The sequence below is a fragment of the Cervus canadensis genome, chromosome 26, assembly GCF_019320065.1.
Source record: "Cervus canadensis isolate Bull #8, Minnesota chromosome 26, ASM1932006v1, whole genome shotgun sequence".
Classification (NCBI taxonomy): domain Eukaryota; kingdom Metazoa; phylum Chordata; class Mammalia; order Artiodactyla; family Cervidae; genus Cervus; species Cervus canadensis.
Genome location: NC_057411.1, coordinates 39678554 through 39700411, shown reverse-complemented (window position 1 = coordinate 39700411; position 21858 = coordinate 39678554). Strand labels below are relative to the sequence as shown.

General features: G+C 46.3%; 1 protein-coding gene across 7 annotated transcripts in view; it reads left to right on the top strand.

The window, feature by feature from the left end:
* EVC (EvC ciliary complex subunit 1) overlaps window positions 1-21858 on the top strand; it is an 88936-nt gene that overhangs the window by 15023 nt on the left and 52055 nt on the right. For 3 of the 7 annotated variants that reach the window (XR_006265634.1, XM_043447719.1, XM_043447720.1), the window contains exons 5-10: window positions 345-429; window positions 3999-4106; window positions 8930-9028; window positions 11983-12120; window positions 15675-15833; window positions 20451-20667. Coding sequence is in view for 6 of the 7 variants with exons in the window: in XM_043447719.1 (XP_043303654.1) it covers window positions 345-429; window positions 3999-4106; window positions 8930-9028; window positions 11983-12120; window positions 15675-15833; window positions 20451-20667 (806 nt within the window). In the remaining variant the exon portion in view is untranslated. The remainder of the gene's footprint in view (window positions 1-344; window positions 430-3998; window positions 4107-8929; window positions 9029-11982; window positions 12121-15674; window positions 15834-20450; window positions 20668-21858) is intronic. The other 4 variants (XM_043447721.1, XM_043447722.1, XM_043447723.1 and 1 more) reach the window with 3 other exon arrangements.

Sequence of the window (21858 nt, the reverse complement as noted above, 5' to 3'; positions counted from 1 at the left end):
GTACATGATGGCAGAGGGGTAGGATGACACTTGATGCTAGACCTGAAAATGCCCGGGGCGGGGCCAGGAGAAGTGTTCATTTTTCTTACCTTCCATCTGTTCCTGTTTCCTGTCTTTGATTCTTGAGCAGCTGTACCCTTCTGGCCACAGGTGGGTTTCAAATATCTTCTTTGATTTCTCCTAAGCACCTCGGGTGGCTGTGAGGAATCAGCGCACTGCCGAATTTAACATCTGGAGTCAGGATGGGTGGCTGGTCCTGAGCAGGGACGTCCTGATAACTCGGTACCCTCAGCCCCACTTCAGATCCTCTGAAAGTCTCTTTTGTTTCTCTTTGCACCTTTCAGTGTGGACCTTGACTTGTGTATCTACAACCTTCACTTAAAAGACCTGCTGCAGTTGGACGCGGCCTTGAGGCAGGAGAAGCACATGGTAGGTAGAGTGCTCAGGACCCAGAGACCCGCTCTCCGTGTGCGTGGCATCCTGGGGACGCTCGGGAAACGGGCATCAGTGCCAGTGGAGCCACCACAGCGGGAGGGAGAGAGAGATTAGGCATCCCCCAACAAAGTGGAAACACAAATCTTGCCTGCAGGTGGGGTACAGCACTGTGGGGGTTAAGGACTTCCCTGGTGGCTCAGTGGTAAAGAATCCGCTTGCCGATGCAGGAGATGTGGGTTCGATTCCTAGGTCAGGAAGATCCCCTGGAGAAGGAAATGGGAACCCACTCCAGTATTCTTGCCTGGGAAATCCTGTGGACAGAGGAGCCTGGTGGGCTACAGTCCATGGGGTCGCAAAGAGTCGGGCACGACTGACTTCACTACTATACACTAGGCCTGGGGGTATCACACGAGTGGTTATGTTAAATCTCATACAACCCTGCAAGGTAGGTGCCATTGTTCTGTCCACTTTACAGATGGGGAAACTGAGGCACAGAGAGGAGACAGGCCCTAAGTCATAAAGTGCTAAGTTGGGGCTGAGATGCGTAGTTGTCTGAGTGAAGAGAGGAGCAGTCAGAGCCGTGGACATCAGGAAACAAGATAGTCTCCGCCAGGCACACATGAATCCACACTGGATCCAAGCCACAGGAAGCCAGAGGAATGAGGCCCACCGCAGTACAGAACCCCTGGGTTAGCCAGGCAGCAAGGCCACTGGGGCTAAAAGAGGAATTATCGGGACGTCTCTGGTGGCCCAGTGGTGAAGACTCCACCCGCCTAATGCATGGGGCCCTGGTTCTATCGCTCCCTGGTCAGGGAACTGGATTCCCACGTGCTGCAGCTAAGACCTGGCACAGCCAAATAAAACAATTTTTTTTTTTTAAAAAAAGAGGAATTATTTCTCCTTGAGACACATCCTGTGAATTACCGAGTGAGGGAGGAGACCTCATGAGAAAAGGGAAAAGGGAGAAGACCTGTTGGGAAGAGAAGGGGAGGGGTAGATGGAGAGGAAGACAGACAGACACAGATAGGCCCACAGGTGCTTCATTAGAAACTGGAAAAATAAAAAGGATATCAAATTGAGGATAAAACAGAAAGAAGTTTTGCTCTATGTGAGCAGAACAAGCATCATGATCGGGTCCCAATATGTGAAATCACAAGTCATCCTAGGATTCCAGAAATCAAGCCCCACAGATGCCCTGCCGAAGCCCAGGTATATGAGACACTCACCCTCCTGAAGTGCAGCTTTCATCGGTCACATCTGGTCCTGCTTGGGGGCATGTGGTCCTGGTGATTCTCTCCAAGGCTCTGCTCCCTGCGGGTGATTGTTTCTGTGTTCAGAGCCCCACCCAGCTGGTGAGGGACGTGGTCCTGGCCAGCCTCACCCCTGGAGCAGTCAGCGAATGCCCACAGGGAAGCAGCCTGTTGTTTGGACAGAGCATTCACCATCACTCGTTTGCCCATCTTCCCTGCGGGTAGCCTCCCCACCCTGCCGGGCAGTGCCTGCCTTTATGGAGCCTACTGTTCAGGGGAAAGATGGCAATCAAAAGACTGCACAAAATGCACAGAGGCAAAAAATATGACAAAGCAAATAAATGATGGAGTACCATGAGAGTGTATAAGAGACGACCTGAGGGTGTGTAGGCTTTGAGGAGGTGATCAGACTTCCATGGAGGGAGACACTTAAACAAACTGGGAAAGTTCCAAGAGCACCAGAAACCAGAACTTCCAGATGTTCAAGCTGGATTTAGAAAAGGCAGAGGAACCGGAGATCAAATTGCCAACATCCGCTGGATCATCGAGAAAGCAAGAGAGTTCCAGGAAAACATCTACTTCTGCTTTATTGACTATGCCAAAGCCTTTGGCTGTGCGGATCACAACAAACTGTGGAAAATTCTTCAAGACATGGGAATACCAGACCACCTGACCTGCCTCCTGAGAAATCTGTATGCAGGTCAAGAAGCAACAGTTAGAACTGAACATGGAACAACACACTGGTTCCAAATAGGAAAAGGAGTACAGCAAGGCTGTATATTGTCACCCTGCTTATTCAACTTATATGCAGAGTACATCATGAGAAACGCTGGGCTGGATAAAGCACAAGCTGGAATCAAGATTGCTGGGAGAAACAGCAATAACCTCAGATATGCAGATGACACCACCCTTATGACAGAAAGTGAAGAGGAACTAAAGAGCCTCTTGATGAAAGTGAAAGAGGAGAGTGAAAAAACTGGCTTAAAACTCAACATTCAAAAATGAAGATTGTGGCATCTGGTCCCATCACTTCATGGCAAATAGATGGGGAAACAGTGACAGACTTTATTTTGGGGAGCTCCAAAATGACTGCAGGTGGTGACTGCAGCCATGAAAATAAAAGACACTTGCTCCTTGGAAGGAAAGCTATGACCAACCTACACAGCATATTAAAAAGCAGAAACATTACTTTGCCGACAAAGGTCTGTCTAGTCAAAGCTATGGTTTTTCCAGTAGTCATGTATGGATGTGAGAGTTGGACTGTAAAGAAAGCTGAGTGCTGAAGAATTGATACTTTTGAACTGTAGCGCTGGAGAAGACTCTTGAGAGTCCCTTGGACAGCAAGGAGATCCAACCAGTCAATCGTAAAGGAAATCAGTCCTGAATATTCATTGGAAGGACTGATGCTGAAACTGAAGCTCCAATATTGTGGTCACCTGATGCGAAGAACTGACTGATTGGAAAAGACCCTGATGCTGGGAAAGATTGAAAGCAGGAGGAGAAACAGACAACAGAGGATGAGATGGTTGGATGGCATCACTGGCTCGATGCACATGAGTTTGAGCAAGCTCTGGGAGTTGGTGATGGACAGGGAAGCCTGGCGTGCTGCAGTCCATGGGGGTCACAAAAATTCAGACATGACTGAGCAGCTGAACTGAAGAATCAGAAACTTGGGTTCTAATCCACCCTTTGACACTTATCAGCTGTGTGACTGTGGGTAAGTTACTTCCCCTCTCTGGGCTGCTTTAGGAAAGGTGTGAAAATAATATACTTCCAGCTCTTACTCTATGGAATTATGGAGTTAAGTTGTCCCACTTTGAAAAGTCTCTGTGGATACGTATATCTATGGCTGATTCATGTTAGTGTTTGGCAGAAGCCAGCACAATATTGTAATTATCCTTCAATTAAAAATAAGAGAAAATTAAAAAAACACACAGAAAAGAAAAATCTCTGTGGGCAAAGCTCTGGGCTCTTTCGGGATGTGTAACCAGCATCATTACAGCACCGTTTATGAAGCATTGATATTCTGCTAGGCTACATACTTTAAATGTCTGATCTCATGGAAACCTCACTGCTGTTTTACTCATGAAGAACCTGAGGCTCAGAGAGGTCGATCAGTTGCCCAAGATCACATAGCTGGTAAATGGCAGAATCAGAACCCAAATGAAGTTTGTCTGAGTACAAGGTCAGTGTGTCCTCAGAGCCCAGAACAATGCCCTGCCCAGAGTAGGTGCTCAGTAAAAATGTGTCTGGCTGAAATCAACATCACGCTGGGAGAAGTGCTTTCTGAGCCTGGCCTTCCATTCTCTGCAGACCATGTCTTCACCTGTGCAGGACCTAGAGACACACAGGGAGGAGGAGAGAGCCGTGTTACACAAAGACGTCAAATTTCGTTCCTCTGGTAGAGGTTTGTTGTCACAGGTCAGATTTCAGAAGTGACTCAGACCAGAAGCAGCCCAGAAGCTTAGAGCTTGCTGGCAGCCCTTGAGGAAGACAGGGGTGCTGGACTTGTCTAGGAGGTGGAGTTGTCATCTTTAAAAGCAGAATGGCAGAAACAAAAATAGATTAGGGTCTGTGGGAAGGGGGTGGCTACCGTCAGATGAGCAGTAGGACCGGGGTTTCTCCTGGTGCTGGAAGATTCTCTACCTTGTTTGTGGCAATGGTTATAGGAATCTATTGTTGTTTAGTCACTAAATCCTGGCAGACTCTTTTGCGACCTCATGGACTGTAGCTTATCAAGCTCCTCTGTTCATGGGATTTCCCAGGCAAGAACACTGGAGTAGGTTGCCATTTTCTTCTCCAGGGAATCTTCCCAACCCAGAGACTGAAGCCATGTATTGGCAAGTGGACTTTTTACCACTGAGCCACCTGGGAAGCCCCTAGAAATACATGAGGTAAAATTGCATAAAACCACAAACACACATGCACACACAAATGAGTGCCTGCAAAAATGGATAAAAAATGAGTAAGGTCAGTTAACTGTATTGGACCTATGTCGATTTCCAGGTTTCATATGATATTAATACCACAGTGATGTAAGATAGCAGACCTGGGGGTGAAGTGCACAGAACTCTACTGTTCTTGCACCTTCCTCTAAGTCCATAATTATTCTAAATTGAAAAGGTTTTAAAATTTAAAGAAATGGGACAAGACCAATAAACATTACTGTTTCAGTGTGGGTTCAGAAAGAAAGTAGATATGAAATATCCTGAGAAAAGAATGTTACTTTACATAGCCTTAGACTTCAGTAGATAAAAAGCCAGGTCAACTTTTATCTTCTTAGAGCTTATTAGTATTGGCAAGCATAATGAAGCCACAAAAGAAGTCCCAATAAATTTAAGGTCAAAATCATGTCAAGCATCTTTTCCAACCACAGTTGTATGAAACTAGAAATCAGTTACAGGCATATCTTGGAGATATTGTGGGTTTGGTTTCAAATGACTGCAGTAAAGTGAATATCATAGTAAAGTGAGTCACATGAGTTTTTGGTTTCCCAGGGCATATGAAAGTTACATTTACACTGTACTGTTGTTTATTAAGTGTGCAATGCATATCTGAGAGAACAATATGCATATCTTAATTTTAAAATAGTTTGTTATTTTAAAATGCTGACCATCGTCTGTGCCTTCAGCAAACTGTAATCTTTTTGCTGGTGGAGGATTTGAAATATTGCAAGACTTAACAAAATGTGACACAGAGCCACAAAGTGAGATAATGCTGTTGGAAGAGTGATGATGAAATACTTGCTCAGCACATGGTTGGTACAAACCTTCAAATGTAAAAATGAAATGTCTGCAAAGTGCGATCAAAGCAGAGTTCAATAAAACTAGGGATACCTGTACAGGAAGAAAGCTGGAAAAATCACAAATATGTGACTATTAAATACTGTGCTACTGAGCAACCAATGAATCAATGAAGAAATCAAAGGAGAAATTGAAAAATACTTTGAGACAAATAAAAGTGGAAATAAAACTTGGCAAAATCTGTGGAATGCAGCATAAGCAGTTCCTAGGGGGAAATTCATAGCCATCCAGGCTTACCTCAGAAATCAGGAAAAATCTCAGATGAACAATCCAACTTTACACCTGTAGGAACTAGAAGAAGAAAGAGAGAAGCCCAGAGTTAGTAGAAGGAAGGAAAATAATGAAGTTCACAGTGGAAATAAATGAAATAGAGACTAAAAAAGTAACCATTGAAAAGATCAGTGAAGCAATGTCTGGTTCTTTTAAAAGATCAACAAAATTGACAAATCTCCTGACAAAAAAAGAAGGATCAGTGGCTTCACTGGTAAATTCTACCAAACACTTAAAGAAGATTTAATACCTACCCTTCTCAGACTCTGCCAAAATACTGAAGAGGGTGTAGTGCTTCCAAGCTCATTTCACTAGGCTAGCATCTCCCTGATACCAAAACCAGATAGATGCCTGGGGAAAAAAAAAAATACAGACCGCCATCTCAGGTAAAAACAGATGCAAAAATTCTCAACAAAGTATTAGCAAATCAAATTTAGCAGCAGATTGAAAGGATTATAGCTTCCCTGGTGGCTCAGATGGTAAAGAGTCTGCCTGCAGTGCAGAAGACCCAGGTTCAATCCTTGGATCGGGAAGATCCCCTGGAGAAGGGAATGGCTACCCACTCCAGTATTCTTGCCTGGAGAATTCCATGGACAGAGAAGCCTGGCCGGCCCCAGTCCCTGGGGTCACAAAGAGTCAGACAGGACTGAGCAACTAACATTTTCACTTTTTAACACCATAATTAAGTGGGATTTATTCCAGAAATGCAAGGATGGTTCAACATCCACAAATCAATCAACATGATAAACCACATTAACAAAATGAAGGATAAAAATCATATGATCATCTCAAAGCAGAAAAAGCACTTAACAAAATTCAACATGTATTTATGATAAAATCTCTTGACAAAGTAGGCATGGAGACAATGTACCTTAACATAATAAAGGCCATACATGACAAACCCACAACTAACATCATACTCAACAGTGAGAAGCTAAAAACTTTTCCTCTAAAATCAGGAACAATACACGTATGCCCACTCTTGCCACTTTTATCCACCATAGTACTGGAATTTATAGGGAAGTTAGGCAAGAAAAAGAAATAAACAGAATCCAAAATGGAAAGAAAGAAGTAAAGACTCTTTTCAAAAGACATGATTTTATACATAGAAAAGACTGGACAGAAAACTGTTAGAACTAGTGAATTCCATGAAGTTGCAGGGTACAAAATCAACATACAAAAATCTGTTGTGTTTCTATACACAAAAAACAAACTAACAGAAAGAGAAATTAAGAAAACAATCCCATGTACAATTGCATCAAAAAGAATGAGATACTGAGGAATAAATTTAACTGAGGAGGTAAAAGTCCTGTATACTGAAAACTTAAGACTTTGATGAAAAAAATCTAGGAAGACACAAATATATGGGAAGATATTCCATGCTCATGTATTGAAAGAATTACTATTGTTAAAATATCTGTATTACTGAAAGCAATCTACAGATTCAGTGCAATGCCTATCAAAATCTGAATGGTATTTTTCAAGTACAACAAAAAAAAAACCCTAAAATTTGTATGGACACATGAGACCCCCAAATAGTCAAAGCAATCTTCAGAAAGAAGGACAAGCTGCTTATGTCAATTAGTTCTCAGAAACAAAAGATGCCTTCTTCATAAATATGTCTAACTGACCTTTGACAGAGGTGTAAGTGCAGTTCAATGGAGGAATGTTAATCTTTTCAATGAATTATGCAGTTGAGCATCCATAAGCAAACCAAAATGAACCACAAGCTAAACCTCATACCTCAAAAAAAAAAAAAACCTCATACCTCATGCAAAAATTAACTCAAAATGGCTCATGTACTTAAATGTAAAGTATAAAACTATAAATCTTTAAAAAAAGGAGGAAAGTCTTTGGGATCTAAGCAAAGGGTTCTTAGATTAGCACCAATATTATGATCCATAAAAGGGGAAACTAGTAAATTGAAACTCATCAAAATAAGAAACTTCTGCTCTGCAAAAAAACCTTGTTGAGAGGATGAAAATACTGAGGCAATATTTTGCAAACCGCATTCTAAAAAAGAACTAGTACCTACAATATATAAGGAACTCTGAAGCCTCAATAGAAATAATAAAGAATCTAATTGGAACATGGGCAAAAGACATGAACAGATATTTCACCGAAAAGAATATATGGCTGACAAGTAAACACACACAAAAGCACATGAAAAGATAGTCAACATCATTAAGCCATTGTTGTTGTTGTTCAGTCACCCAGTTGTGACCTACTCTTTGTGGCCCTGTGGTCTGCGGCACACCAGGCTTCCCTGTCCTTCACCATCACCCGGGGTTTGCTTAAACTCATGTCCACTGAGTCAGTGATGCCATTCAACCATCTCATCCTCTGTTATTCCCTTAAGTCATTAGGGAAATGCAAATGAAAACCACATGAGATATGACTACGTACCTATCAAGATGGCTAAAATAAAAACAGCAGCAACACCAAATGCTGGTGAGGATGTGATGAATACTGGATCACGAATACATTGCTGGTAGGACTATAAAAGCCCACTCCAGAAAACAGGCAGTTTCTCATCAAATTGAACATGCAGTTACTAGAAGACCCAGCAACTGTACTCTTGGACATTCATCCCAGAAAAACTTATGTTCACTCAAAAATCTCTATGTGAACGTTCATAGCAGCTTTATTCAGAATAACCCCAAACTGGAAAGACTTAGATGTCCTGCAATAGGTGAATGATTAAACAAACTGTGAAGAGGGCACCCTTGGACTTGCCAAGGTGTCCCTGCCTATACAGGACCCTTCTTGATTTAAAGGATACCTCCATCCATTGAGACAGGGGGCTGGAGTGGATGACTTTACACATCCTAATTTCTTACAAGTGTTCTTCTGACTGTTTCCACAGAGAAGCAACCCCCGCTTTGCCTTGTCTGTTTTCTTGACTCATAGAAATGGGGAAAGTGGGGGGCTTCCCAAAGAGTAGACTCCTTATAAATACGTGCGGGAGAGATGAGGCATTTTTCTTTAGAAGCTTCATGAAAACACAGTTCATTATAGGCCACTGTCATGGTTTTAAATCTGAGGTCTTTTCCTAGAGCCAAGATTGTTGGGGGAAAGGGAGAAAGAAGGTGGTAGGAGAAAAAGGAAGGAGGGGTAGAGATACCATTGTTTAAATCTTTCTTGTTGTTTTGTTTCCCTTTTTGGCAATAGATGTTTATTCAGATTTTTAAAATGTGCCTCCTTGACCTTCTCCCTAAGAAGAAGTCTGATGATGAATTATACCAGAAGATTCTTTCAAAGCAAGAAAATGTAAGTCTTCAACCTATATTGCAAAGTAACTTAAAAATAGTTTATTAAGATATATAAAACATAATATCATAGGAAAGTATCTTTTATTTTATGTATAAAAATATTACAACATACAGTTTTCAACACAATTTAATGATATATAAAACCATAGGTATAAACATAAAGATAACAATATATATTATTAAAATATAGAAAAATATTTGAAGTAGAAAAAAATAATGTCAGTCATATCCAGTGCTCAAAGAAAACCACTATTGATGTTATTTTCTGTACAGTTTGGGGGTATTTTAAAATATATACCTTGCTTATTAGTTACAACTCTTAATACCACTTTGCATTCTTCTCTTTTCAGCCTTTTATACAACCTTTGTATTGTTTTATGCACAGCAAAACAAGTCAGGGCAGTAGAGGTTGATACCATGGTCTGTCTTTCACAAACTCTCAGAATGCTAGGTTTTGCATTTGTGCCATGGGATAGTAATTCCTGTCCTACGGGATTACAGAAAGGAGAAGAGAGTTGTGTATGAAACATGTAGCAAAGTAGCAGCTCAGTTCAGTTCAGTTGCTCAGTCATGTCTGACTCTTTGTGACCCCATGGACTGCAGCACGCCAGGCCTCCCTGTCCATCACCAACTCCCGGAGTCCACCCAAACTCATGTCCATTGAGTCGGTGATGCCATCCAACCAACATCCTCTGAAGTCCCCTTCTCCTCCTGCCTTCAATGTTTCCCAGCATCAGGATCTTTTCAGATGAGTCAGCTCTTCACATCAGGTGGCCAAAGTATTGGAATTTCAGCTTCAACATCAGTCCTTCCAATGAACACTCAGTAGCAGCTAGACACTGATGATCGCTGCCATAATCACCAGTATCATTGTCATTATTATCATTTTAATACCAACACAGTCACCACCACCACCATCATTATCATCATTGTCACCATCACCACCACCATCTTCATTATTGTCATAATCATTCTTTTGATGACTGTCACCACCGTTATCATTATCTTCATTGTCATTCTTATCATTGTCAGCACCACCACCATCACCATGCTTCTCTTCATTTCCCAAAAGCACTACCAGCGTTTCATCATCACCACCCTCGTCGTTGCCATCACTCTTATTACTTCCGTCACCAGCATCATCTGCATCATTAGCATCTTCATCACCATGACTGTCACCCCCTCCACCGTCATCCTCATCATCATCACTTCTGCCTCACTCCCTTCACCTTCATTATCATATCATTGTCATCACCCTCACTGCCACCATCACCATTATCTTCATCAAGGTCACCATTATCAACTTTATCACCACCACCATGAGATTCGGGAGATCAAGAAGGAATGTTTCTTCTTCATTCCTCTAGATTCCCTGCAGGAGGATTCATCACTACATCCCAAGGAAAAGGCAGACCATCTTCATTTTTATTGTCATCATCATCATCATCCTGAGTACCACCACTATTGTGATCATCAGGCAGTGCACACAGGGCTTTACACATATTCAATCTTCACAGCAGCCCTGTGAGTGGCCATCATTATTTTTGTTTACAGCCAAGGAAGTTGAGGTTCAATGAGTCTAAATGACTCTCCAACAACAAAAAATATTGATTATGTGGTGATACTTGCAGTTATATGAGTAATGAAACAATGTCATATGTCTTATAGCAAGAATAAAAGCTTTGGTGTCTGCAGGTCTGGGATCAAATCTCACCACTACCACTTACAGAGCGTTTTAATTATTATAGTGGCTACAGTTCACTGGATACAGTCTGTCTGAGGACTCTAAATGCATACTTTTCTTTAATATTGATAGCAGCCTTAGAACCGCTATATGAGGGTTAGAAGTACCCAGAAAATGGCAGGTGCTTTGGAGAGAAGCAGATAATACATGCAGTTGGAAGAGTGGGTCTCTGGAGTCCATGGGCCTAAGGGACCTAACCTAGCATACCTTTGGACAAGATGTCTCAACTTCCCGTAGATGAGCTTCCTCACCTGGAAAGGAACCCTCGTTTCTTTCTGGTAGAGTTGCTGTGAGAAGTAGCAGCCACATATGGCTTCCACTTGGACAGTCAACAGCAGTTTTCCTAATGAAACTGAACCCACACCAGTGTTGATTTCATGTCAGTGAACACAGATCTGGAGAAAACTGAACTGCCACTCACACTCTGTGTGGGGGTTTGAAAGACTCCATACATAGGCTTCTCCTTTTCCTTCTAAGATCTGATTTAATTAAGAGAAAGTGTTGGGGAGACATACATACAAATGTCAGCTTTATTGCTGAGAGGAACCTGCTTGCAGGGTGTGACTTAGGTATATAGCAATCATGGCTTCCTAACACTGAATCCGGGATTAGCTAAATTGCTTACCTAAATCACGTACTGGCAAAGCTGGTCCACCTCAGGCCTCCCCACACACAAAAGGGACCCTTGCTCCCCAGCTCACTCTACACTGAAGCCACACCAGGGTGGTGGCCTCCCCTGAATGGTCTGTCCCAAAGAGGATGAGGCTGGGCAAGCTAGGGGCTACACTCACTTCCTGCTTTTGAACCACCAAATACATATCACTTCCTCCCTGGGGTGTACTAAGTAATCCTTCCCCATGGAAACCAGAGGAGTGGAGAGGAAATATTCCATCCGAATACTCCAGAGTACCATGACATATTCCTGGAACTTCATCAAGATTGGAAGATACTTTTCATTGTTTTAAAAGTATGGCCTATTTGGGGGAAGGTGAGGAAAAGTACAGAAGAAAATACATAATCCATTATTCCTGAGACTCTACATTTAATGAGAAAAATAGATTTTTATCATCAGTCCTTCAGTAGGACAATACCCAGAGCATTAATTATCATAAGAAATATTTTATGATAATGTGGTGAAAAATAAAAGCATTTCTTCTCTAGAATTTAAGATACATTAGATTTTCTTTGTCTTTTTCTTTTTTCTCTAGGATTTGGAGGAATTAGAAAAGAGACTTCAGGTCAAGCTGTCAAACACAGAGATGTTGGGTGGCAGTGACTCTGAATACATCACCCTGGCAGATGTGGAAAAGAAGGAAAGAGAATATTCTGAGCAGCTAATAGCTTATGTATGTGGTGGATTTTCTTTCCCCTATAAAAAGCGTGGTTTCTGGTACAGTGCATTTGGCAAGATTAAAGAGCTGGTACCTAGAAGCATGTTTAATACTCAAATTCTCTGTTGTATTTGACTATTAAATATGCCCTGGAGCCAAGGATCCCATTTCTGAAGTTAAGTGTTAGAGAAGGTATAATTAAGGGGCCAAGATTTACTGAGGGAGTCTTTTTTTTTTTTTCTTTCTTTTAATGAATTCTCCTTGTTTAAATTTTGGATGGATCTTTTTATTGTTCAAAGCAAATATCGCCCTAACCCTCTGTGACATTACTGCCCTGTGGGTTAGAGCAGATGCCAGCTGCTAACTGCTCAAACTCCAGGCATCACTAATAAAAACATGTTTTAAATTCCAAAGAGGATGAATGGTTTAGTCACTAAGTCATGTCTGACTCTTGCAACCCCATGGACTGTAGCCTGCCTGGCTCCTCTGACCATGGGATTCTCCAGGCAAGAATACTGGAGTGGGTTGCCATTTCCTTCTCCAGGGGATCTTCCCAACCCAGGAATTGAACCCAGGTCTCCTGAATTTTGGGCAGATTCTTTATGGATTGAGCTATGAGGGAAGCCATCCTCTTTGGAGGGCCCTCCAATGAGGATGGCTTCCCGCAAATTCTCTTTTTTGCTTTGATGTTCTACTACACGCTGTTCATATATTCTGAATTAAACAAATATTTCCTTGGCACCCAAGTGTTATGCTGGACACTAGAAATTCACAATGAACTTAGACCTGGCCCTTCTGGGAAGATGCTCAGGCCAGTCTGGTGGGGGGACCAATAGGTGAGCAAGTGAGGACTTTGTGACTTACAGAGACCAAGATAGATGGATATATGGTAAGACTGAGGTACAATGGAGGGAGCTATTTATTTTACTCTCTAGGGTTAGGAAACTCTGCATAGAAGAAAGGGCCATGATGAGGTTTTGGGGGAAGTATGGATAGATGCTGTCCATTGGGTGGGCAGAGAAGGGAGCCAGGGCAGGAAGCAGGCTGAGCAAGATAAAGCCAGAGGTCTTCCCTGAGGGCATTCATCTCATGCCAAGGAGATGGGAGTCACTGAAGTGGCACAGGGTGGCTTGGCTCATTCTGTTTTAGAAGCACTGCCCAGGTTGCTGAACAGAGGATCGTTACGAGTTTGGGGGCTAATCCAGTAGGAATTTCATGAAAGCAGTTGCAGTAGGGATGGAGAGGTAAGAAAAAGGGGGAGAGCTGAGAGGGTTGTGTCTGAGGAGGTGATGGTGGGAAGAAGAGGGTGTAGAGCATCAGGTCTACGGAAATAAGGACCCCAGAATGACAGCAAGTTGGGAGGGAAAATGCTGAGTGTGGCTTGATATCCTGAGTTGGAGATGCCTGGAGATGGAGCATCTCCACTGAGCTCAGGTAGGAGCACATGGAGAACAAGGATGTTCGATGAGATGGCTCAAGGAGGGTGCTTAACCCAGATTCCAGTGGTCCGTGGTCTCCCCAGAGCAGTGGAACACCTTGTCCTTGTCTGACCATTTCAAGCAGAGGATTGATAGTTCTCAGAAGATTCTCTGACGTACGGGCAGCATCCAATAATGGAGAGGCCCCTGGCCCAGGAGTACCAGGAAGCCTGGCATGCTGCAGTCCAAGAGGTCCAAAGAGTTGGTATCATCTAATAACAGAGATGCCTGTGGTCCAGGAGTGCATGTAGAAGGGGTAGTAAAAAGCCTTATGCCAAATCCTGGATCCTGTGAGCATTGAAGGAGCAAGATTCAAGGAGAATCAAAACAAGAAGCAGAGTACAGACCTTGAAGAACCAGGAGAAAATCATGTCACGGACACTAAGGGAATTACGAGTTTTTCAGAACAACGGGGTGGGCATCCTAGTTCTCGGAGACAGGAAGAGAAGAGGCAGAGCTGCTGGGATGTATAACTCTGTTTCCGGATGTGCGGGAATTCACAGGTGGTAGTCCACCTTCATCCTCTGTCGTAGATGGTTGGATGGCATCACTGACTCAATGGACATGAGTTTGAGGAAGCTCCGGGAGTTGGTGATGGACAGGGAAGCCTGGTGTGCTGCAGTCCACGGGGTCGCAAAGAGTCGGACACGACTGAGCTACTGAATTGAACTGAACTGAGTCCACCTTCTGGGATAGCGATTGGAAAGAAGGTCATCTGATGGGACGAGAAGGGCAAGAGCAGGGTGTGAATGTGAGTGAGGAGGTGGTGGGGGTCGATAAAGGGTTTGCTGAGCTGCCATGAGGCCCAGGAGATGGGAAACGAAATTTTCAGAGAGATGCCAATTCATACAGATGTGGGCTTTCTCCTGGCCATGCCCAGGAGAGATGGCCGGTTTGATTGACTCAGAGTTTTCAGGTCTCCATCTGTCTCTACCCATAACAACAAAATCAGCATGGACTTCTGATACCACTAAGCCCTGACCCTCCCATGCGCTGCTGAGCGAGAAATGTCCATCTTGGCATCTGACGGGTGGAGCCAAGCTGGAGAAAACTACCGCTGTGGGAGCTGAAGGGACTGAATCCAATTCCCCTCTCCCTCTTGATTCTTGGCCAGTGACCTAACTACCAGAGCCTGTTCCTTGTCCTTGTCCGATATGTATTTTATCTAGAAATGAGATGTGTGATACATGGAACCTGGCGTATAACCTGTATACCATAAAGAAAAGTTGTTATGACTCCAGGTATCATTGTTCTTCGAGCTCTGGGAGGCTGCAGTGACAAAAATTTAGCCCCCGACAATCTAAACCACTTGGCGATTTTCTGCTCTGCTCCCAGTAAGATGGGGGGGAAGTGTTGTTAGTCGCTCAGTCGTGTCTGATGCTTTGTGACCCCATGGACTATAGCCCACTCAGCTTCTCTGTCCATGGAATTCTCCAAGCAAGAATACTGGAGTGGGTTGCCATGCCCTCCTCCAGGGCATCTTCCCAACCCAGGTCTCCTGCACTGCAGGCAGATTTTTTACTGTCTGAGCCTCCAGGGAAGCCCAAGATTGAGGAGAGGGGAAAAGACTGGAAAGCAAAATGTTTTTACGGTTATCATCGTCTCTGCCATACTGTTCTTTTGTACTGTTAGGGCAATAATTAATATTTAAATGGCCATCCATGCTTTTATTTCCAGGATGGGTTTAATCCCTTTTAAAGATCCGGAAGCTTCCAGGAGCACACTGTTGAATTTCATGAGCCCCTCCCCTCCCCATCCCAGGCAGCAATCACAGGCTGTTTTTCTTAAGCAGCTGTCTTTCAGCTGCTTAAGCTGGGGGATCTCATTTTGTTTTCCTTTCTTATCAGTCGTGCACTGGTGTTTGCTGAAAAGCCGCCTTGAAGCTGACTGGCACCCACAAAAGCACGAGGAGGAACTTCTGGAGAATGTGATTGTTGCCAAGATAACTTGCTCCGACTTGTGGAAGTGTTTAGAATCTGAGTTTGTGATAAGGGGTGAATAGTAATGCCCAAGCCTGAACCAGACAGCTTTATACCTTTCTTAAATAAGTTTTCTCTCCCCCACCTCTTGCTTCTCATTCTCATTTCACAGATGGAAGCTTTCTGGAAACAGATGGAAAACATCCAGCACTTTCTGGTGGACCAATTTAAGTGTTCCAGCTCCAAAGCTCGACAGCTCACGATGACTCTGACAGAAAGAATGATTGCAGCCGAAGGGCTGTTGCGTGATTCCCAGGATTTGCAGGCTCTGGTAATGCTGGAGGGGGGCAGGGAGGGAATGTGATATTCAGACTAGAGACGTGGAATCAGAAGCTTGGAGGGCCACAAGGATAATTAAGTTCAACACCTGTATACTGTAGACGGGGATACAGAAGCCAGAAAAAAGCAGCACATCCATTTGCTCATCTACCCATCCATCTGTCCATCAGGCATTTATCTATCCATCTGTCTGTCCATCTGTCCGTCCATCTGTCCATCAGGCATTTATCTGTGCATCTGTCTATCCATCCATCTGTCCATCTGTCCATCAGTCATTTATCTATGCATCTCTCCATCCATCCATCCATCCATTCATCCATCCGTCCATTCCATTAATGGAAAACCCTGCCAACTCCATGTCAGTACAGCATGGAACACTGGTTCTCAATTCTGGCTGCACATTGAGGTTATCTGAGGAGGTTGAAAAAGTACTGCTATTTGAATCCAAGATGGGTCCCTCCCCAACAGATTCTGACTTAATCAGTCTAGGTTTTTTAAGGTACCAGGTGAGCAGTCAAAATTGACGCCCACTGGTGGACGGAGCTTCAGGTAGCTCTCCTAATGGCCCCTTGTATCATCACCGAGGGAGCTTAAAATAGCTCCCAAAAGGCCTGTGCCCCAGGCCTTTTGCACAGAAATCCAATCTGACTGGTCTGAAGTGAAGATCCTGGCATTGCCGATTTTAACCCCCCCAGCCCCAACAATTCTGATGTGTAACTGGGAATATAAACCACTGGTTCAGAGGAATCCACAAATCCAAATCTGACTGAATCTAAGCTTAGCCAGTTGAAGCTGTGTGATCTGGAATCAGTTACTTAAACCCTCTGAGCTTTGATTACTGATAAAAAATTTCCATCCCAGGAGTTGCTGCAGGCAGGGCCCTGGGAAATGCTCAGTAACTCATAGTCACCATGGGGCTTTGCCATGGAAGTTTTGGACTAGCCCGGCTATATGTAAAGCCCAGGACACTATGCACCTGTTAACCCTTCCTCTGACCTTGAGAACTCGTAAGCTCAGACCCGTGCACCCGTCCAGGTCACACCTGACTCAGAAACCTGCAGCAGCCGCCCTGCCCTCAGCTCCAAGACTCAGCTCCTCAGAGAGGAGATGGTCCTGTTGAACCGAGAGATTCCTTCTGCTTCTGCACAAACCGCTCTGCTCCTCAAAGTGTGGTCCGCAGACCAGCAGCATCAGCGTCGCCTGAGAGCTGGTTAGAAATGCAGAATCTCGCTCCCCTCCCGAACCAGGGTCTGCATTTTAACACACTCCCAGGTGCACAGAGCTGTTTGAGAACCTTCTCTGCTTTTGCTTATCACGTACACATAGTTTCCTTTCTCCCCTCTGCACTGCTGAAAGATAGAGACAGATATTTCATTCCCAGTGAGCAGAGGGACCAGCCAAGCGACACACCTGGGACCCCCATACCGTCTAATGACATCCCTCAGCCTGCACCCCAAACATCCTGGTTTGCTGTCCAAGCCCCTTTGAATTGGACTTTAATTTGATAAGGCTGCTGATATGAATGCTCATCAAAGGAGAAAGATTTTTTTTCTTTTACTCTTTTCTCTTTGTATTTAATTATTATTCCATCAGCAGGATATTGATACAGGGGAAAAAAAAATATCCTTATCTGACTCTGGCCCAAATATTAGCCAGTCACTCCAGAGAGGAAGAAGGGGAAGAATTTTCTCCAGGTTATCAGCAGATCCTTCCTTCAGTCAACATTTCATGAGCACCTACTGTGTGCCACATCCTGTTATAAAAACCGTGCTGCAGACTTGAGCTAGAATCCTGACCCATTCCACAGTTGCCTCTTTTTAGCCGTGTGACATTGGGCAGGTTACGTAACCTCTCTGGGACTCAGTTTCATCATCTGTAAAATGGGAATCCGAATAGCATCAGCTCTGAGAGTGTTAAAAAGTGGATGACAGGTAGCGCCTTTACAACAGAGCCTGACCCAGTGGGAGTGCTCAGTGTGTGCTAGTGATTGGATTCTGGCAGGCCACGTGTCAGTAGGGAAAAGAGATATAAACAAATCATTGTAATGATATGTGAAAAGACTATAATCTTTGTACAGAAGTGGGATGGCTTGGCTCTGCCTGCATCCTATGTACCAAAAATAAAAAGTAGCTTCTGTATGATGGAGTCTGTTGATGATAAGCTCCAGAAGAATTTTAAGTTCCCAGGCTAGTGACATCTGAGCGTTCTGGCCTGGGCAGTCGGAATGTATCACACGGCATTGCTGAATATCAGGACTGGAAGAGCCCTAGAAAGGGCCCCAGAGGTTATCAGAATCAGTCTCTAGGGATGTTCAAGAGAGAGAGGATGCCAGGAGAGAGGTGGAGACCTGCTGTAGATAACTGTGACAGCAGCTTGCATTCTGCAGCACCTACTGTCTTCTGGTCGCTATTTTAAGTGCTGTATGTATTTTGATTTATTTAGTGATCACATACACTCTGTAAGTCACATCCACTGTGCCCAAGGCTGTGCAGGTCTGGAGCCGGGTTTGAGCCCGGGTAGGTTTGAGGACCAGCTACACTCAGAGCCAGCAGTGGCCCCTGCACCTCTCCTCCCGTGCAAGTCCTTGTCCCCCTCCCGCCTCCCATCTGATGCTCCTGTGTTCCTGCTCACCTCTCTCCATTCCTGTCTTTCCTTAAATATAAATCCAGAGCGTTCACTGTCACTGCCCGGCCAGGCGGCCTCACTTAGAGGACCGTCTTAGAGGTGGCTGCTCTGGACACGGGACGCCTTCCACTCACCTGGGAGCCTGGCTGGACCACTTGCCGGCCACTCCTGCACTGAGCGCCTATCCTCTTGCACCCTCTAGTGGTTATGGGCCCACTGATGGCTGTCAGGCTTATTTATTTAGTTGGAGGAAGCCCAACTAAAGGTGAGAGGAGAGGGGGATGACAGAGGATGAGATGGTTGGATGGCATCACCGACTCAATGGACATGAATTTGAGTAAACTCCGGGAGTTGGTGACGGACAGGGAGGCCTGGCGTGCTGCGTTGCATGGGGTCGCAAAGAGTCGGACACGACTGAGTGACTGAACTGAACTGAACTGAACTGGAGGAGGCCCGCTGTCCCTGGGCTAGTTTCATGGCCTTCCGGAATAAACCTCAGCATTCTTGTCTGTAACTGGGGTGTCATTTTCCTGGCCCTGTTCACATGTTGTTATAACACAGACCAATGCAGCTCAGCAAACAGTGAGGCCCAGGGCTGAGTGGTGGGTATGGCCCCAGCTATGGCCCCTGCGTCCAGGGCTCTTCGTCCAGACAAGGCACAGGAGCTGTGGAACTGGGAGGAGGGACCGAGGGGTTGGGGAGAGACCAAGGAAGCCACCACATGGTCCACAGAGATGATTGGGACCTGGGCAGGTAGGGGAGTGAGAGGTCGTGGGCAGGGTGTTCCAGGAGGAGGCCCTGCATTTGCAAAGGCTCCGCGGCCGGCCCTGAAAGCCGAGCATGCTGGGCAGTCCGGAGCAAGGATGGGTGTGGGACCAGGCTGGAGGCCCAGCCAGGCCTGGTTTGGGAAGGTTCGTCCACTGTGCCTGGGAGTTTAGATTTGCTTCGAAGGAAGTGATTGTAGAGTTTGGGCCTGGGGATGTCAGAATCACGTTTGCACCACAGAAAGGGCTCTTTGTCTGCCATGCAGGGAGGAGCTGAGGGGGCAGATGGATGCCAGGAAAGCCAGGGCAGTAGCCCAGGTGGAATTGACCAGGGCCTGAGCTGGGCCTGTCTCTAGGCCAGCAGGAAGGAGACAGAGGGATGTAGAGAAGGCAGGGGTGCAGGTATGATGGGGGAGAAGGGCGCTGAGGCTAACTCAGGCCATGGCCATGGAGTGCCGGGGGTCTGGGGGACCACCCCAGGAGGGAAAGGCGTCCTTCCACTGAAAGGCAGGGCCTGCGACTCTCACGCCATGCCTGGGCTCCCATTCTACACGGTTCCCTGAGCCGCTGCTCTTGAAGACGGAAGGACCCTAGATGCAGACCTGCAGGGCCCGCCTCTGCCCTTGGTGGACATTTCCTGCATGGGGGAGGCATCTTTTCCAAGGGTTGTGTCCTCAGTGAAGGACAGCCCAGTAGGGCTGGCAGACCTATCCTAAAGTCTAGCGGCTGGGGTCACCCTCCCTGTCAATCTTACCTGGAGAATCTCTTTAATCCCCAGCGCTCTGGTTTCCGGAGGCTCGAAGGCCAGGAAGTCCCATGACCTTTACTATTTCTCCCAGCCCTCCTCCACATCCAGTGGAGGCCAGAGGCCCCGTCGACCTGGGAGGGATGACGATGAGGGAGGTGGACTTTTCTCTCTGGTTGTGTGCATTTATTGAGCTTTCCCCAGAGACGAGTGAGCCCACTGTGGTGCATTCACCGTGTACCAGGTTTTTTCCGCGTGTCATCCGCATCAGCCGTACCACATGCCCACGAGGGACCACTTTGCCCCCATCTGAGATGTGCACACAGGAAGCTCAGGAGAGTGGAGCCTTCGTCTGTGCTCTGCTCACAGGGAACCGGGGGGCCCAGGATGGAGCCCGTAGCCTTTAACAGCCCCTCGTGGCCAAATGCTGACTCTGGGTGTCCCAGACTGATGCCCTCCATATTGCTTTTCCCAGGACACCCTGGAGAGGACGCTGGGGCGGGCGCACATGGCCAAAACGATGGAGTTCCTGAAGCTGCAGGTCCAGGAGGAGACCAAGTGCCGCCTGGCGGGCATCTCCCGCAGCCTGGAGCTGCTGACCGTCGAGGGGAAGCTGTCCGGGCGGGAGAAGGAGGACCTGCTGACCCAGCAGCACAAGGCCTTCTGGGAGGAGGTGGAGGGCTTCGGCAGGGGTGAGTGAGCGGGCCAGGCCAGGGTGCCTGGGTCCCCGCGCTATGTTGCGGGCCATGGGGGCCAGGGCTGGTGGTGGCACTTGCAGGCATCAGGAGTAGCTCCCATGAGACTAGCCCGGGCTGCCGCCCCCAATCACTTAACCTCTCTGAGCCTCGATGGTCCTCCCATGAAGCAGAGGTAATAGGGCTGCCTCCTAGGGTCCCGTGTTGCCTGCTTTGTCATCATCAGTGATTCGGGCTGGCAGAGACCCCCCCAGAATATGCAGAGGACAAAGCCCAGAAGCCCCACAGGAGTCTCGGGGCCTGGCTCAGCTGCAGATGGATGAGGGTGGCTGGTGGTCAGGGAACTGGGCATGACTGTTTCCCACACATGCTGCTGCTCCCAGGCTGGACCCTGAGATGGGCAGGTCAGGGCTCAGGACATCAAGGGCACCCAGAACAGTCCAGCTCACACTGCTGGTGGGACCCTCAGGGAGAAACCCAGGTCTTCCACCTGCAGAGCAGGTACCCCCCTCTGCACAGCCTTGGACCCTCGGGAGGAGAGCCCCTCAGCGTTGAGCTGAGGCTGTGTGTGCGCCTGTGGCCTGAGTGGAAGCACAGCCGGGGCCTCTCCAGGTCAGGAAGTCTGTATGGCAGGGGAACTGTGTGCCTAACAAGGTCTCCAGCAGCTTCTGGGGACCTTGTAGGACCAGGGAGGCTCTGAATGTCTTACCTGCTGGGGCGGCCATAATGGGATGCTATGGGCTGGGTGGCTTCCACAACACACTTTTGTTTCCCACGGTTTCGGAGTCTGGAAGTTTAAGATCAGTGTGCAGCCAGTTTGGCTTCTGCTGTGGGCCTGTTTTCTGACTCGCAGATGGCTACCCTCTCACCACGTTTCACATGACAGAGAGCAAGCTTTCTCCCCTGAGTTCCTCTTCTTAGAAGGCACCAACCCTATGTGATTAGGGCCCCATCCCTAGGACCTCATTTAACTTCATAGGCCCCACCTCCAAAGGCAGGCACGTGAGGCTTAAGGACTTCAGCTCACCATTTTGGAGACACAGTCCAGTCTCCAGCACTGGGTTTCCACTGCAGCCATTGGCCTGATCTAACTGCAGCTGTTCTGTCGCGTCTGACATACCTGCCCACTGCCCCTTAGAGGTGGGGTCAGAGGGCAGGCTCTCAGTAGTGGGACTCAGAACTCCAACC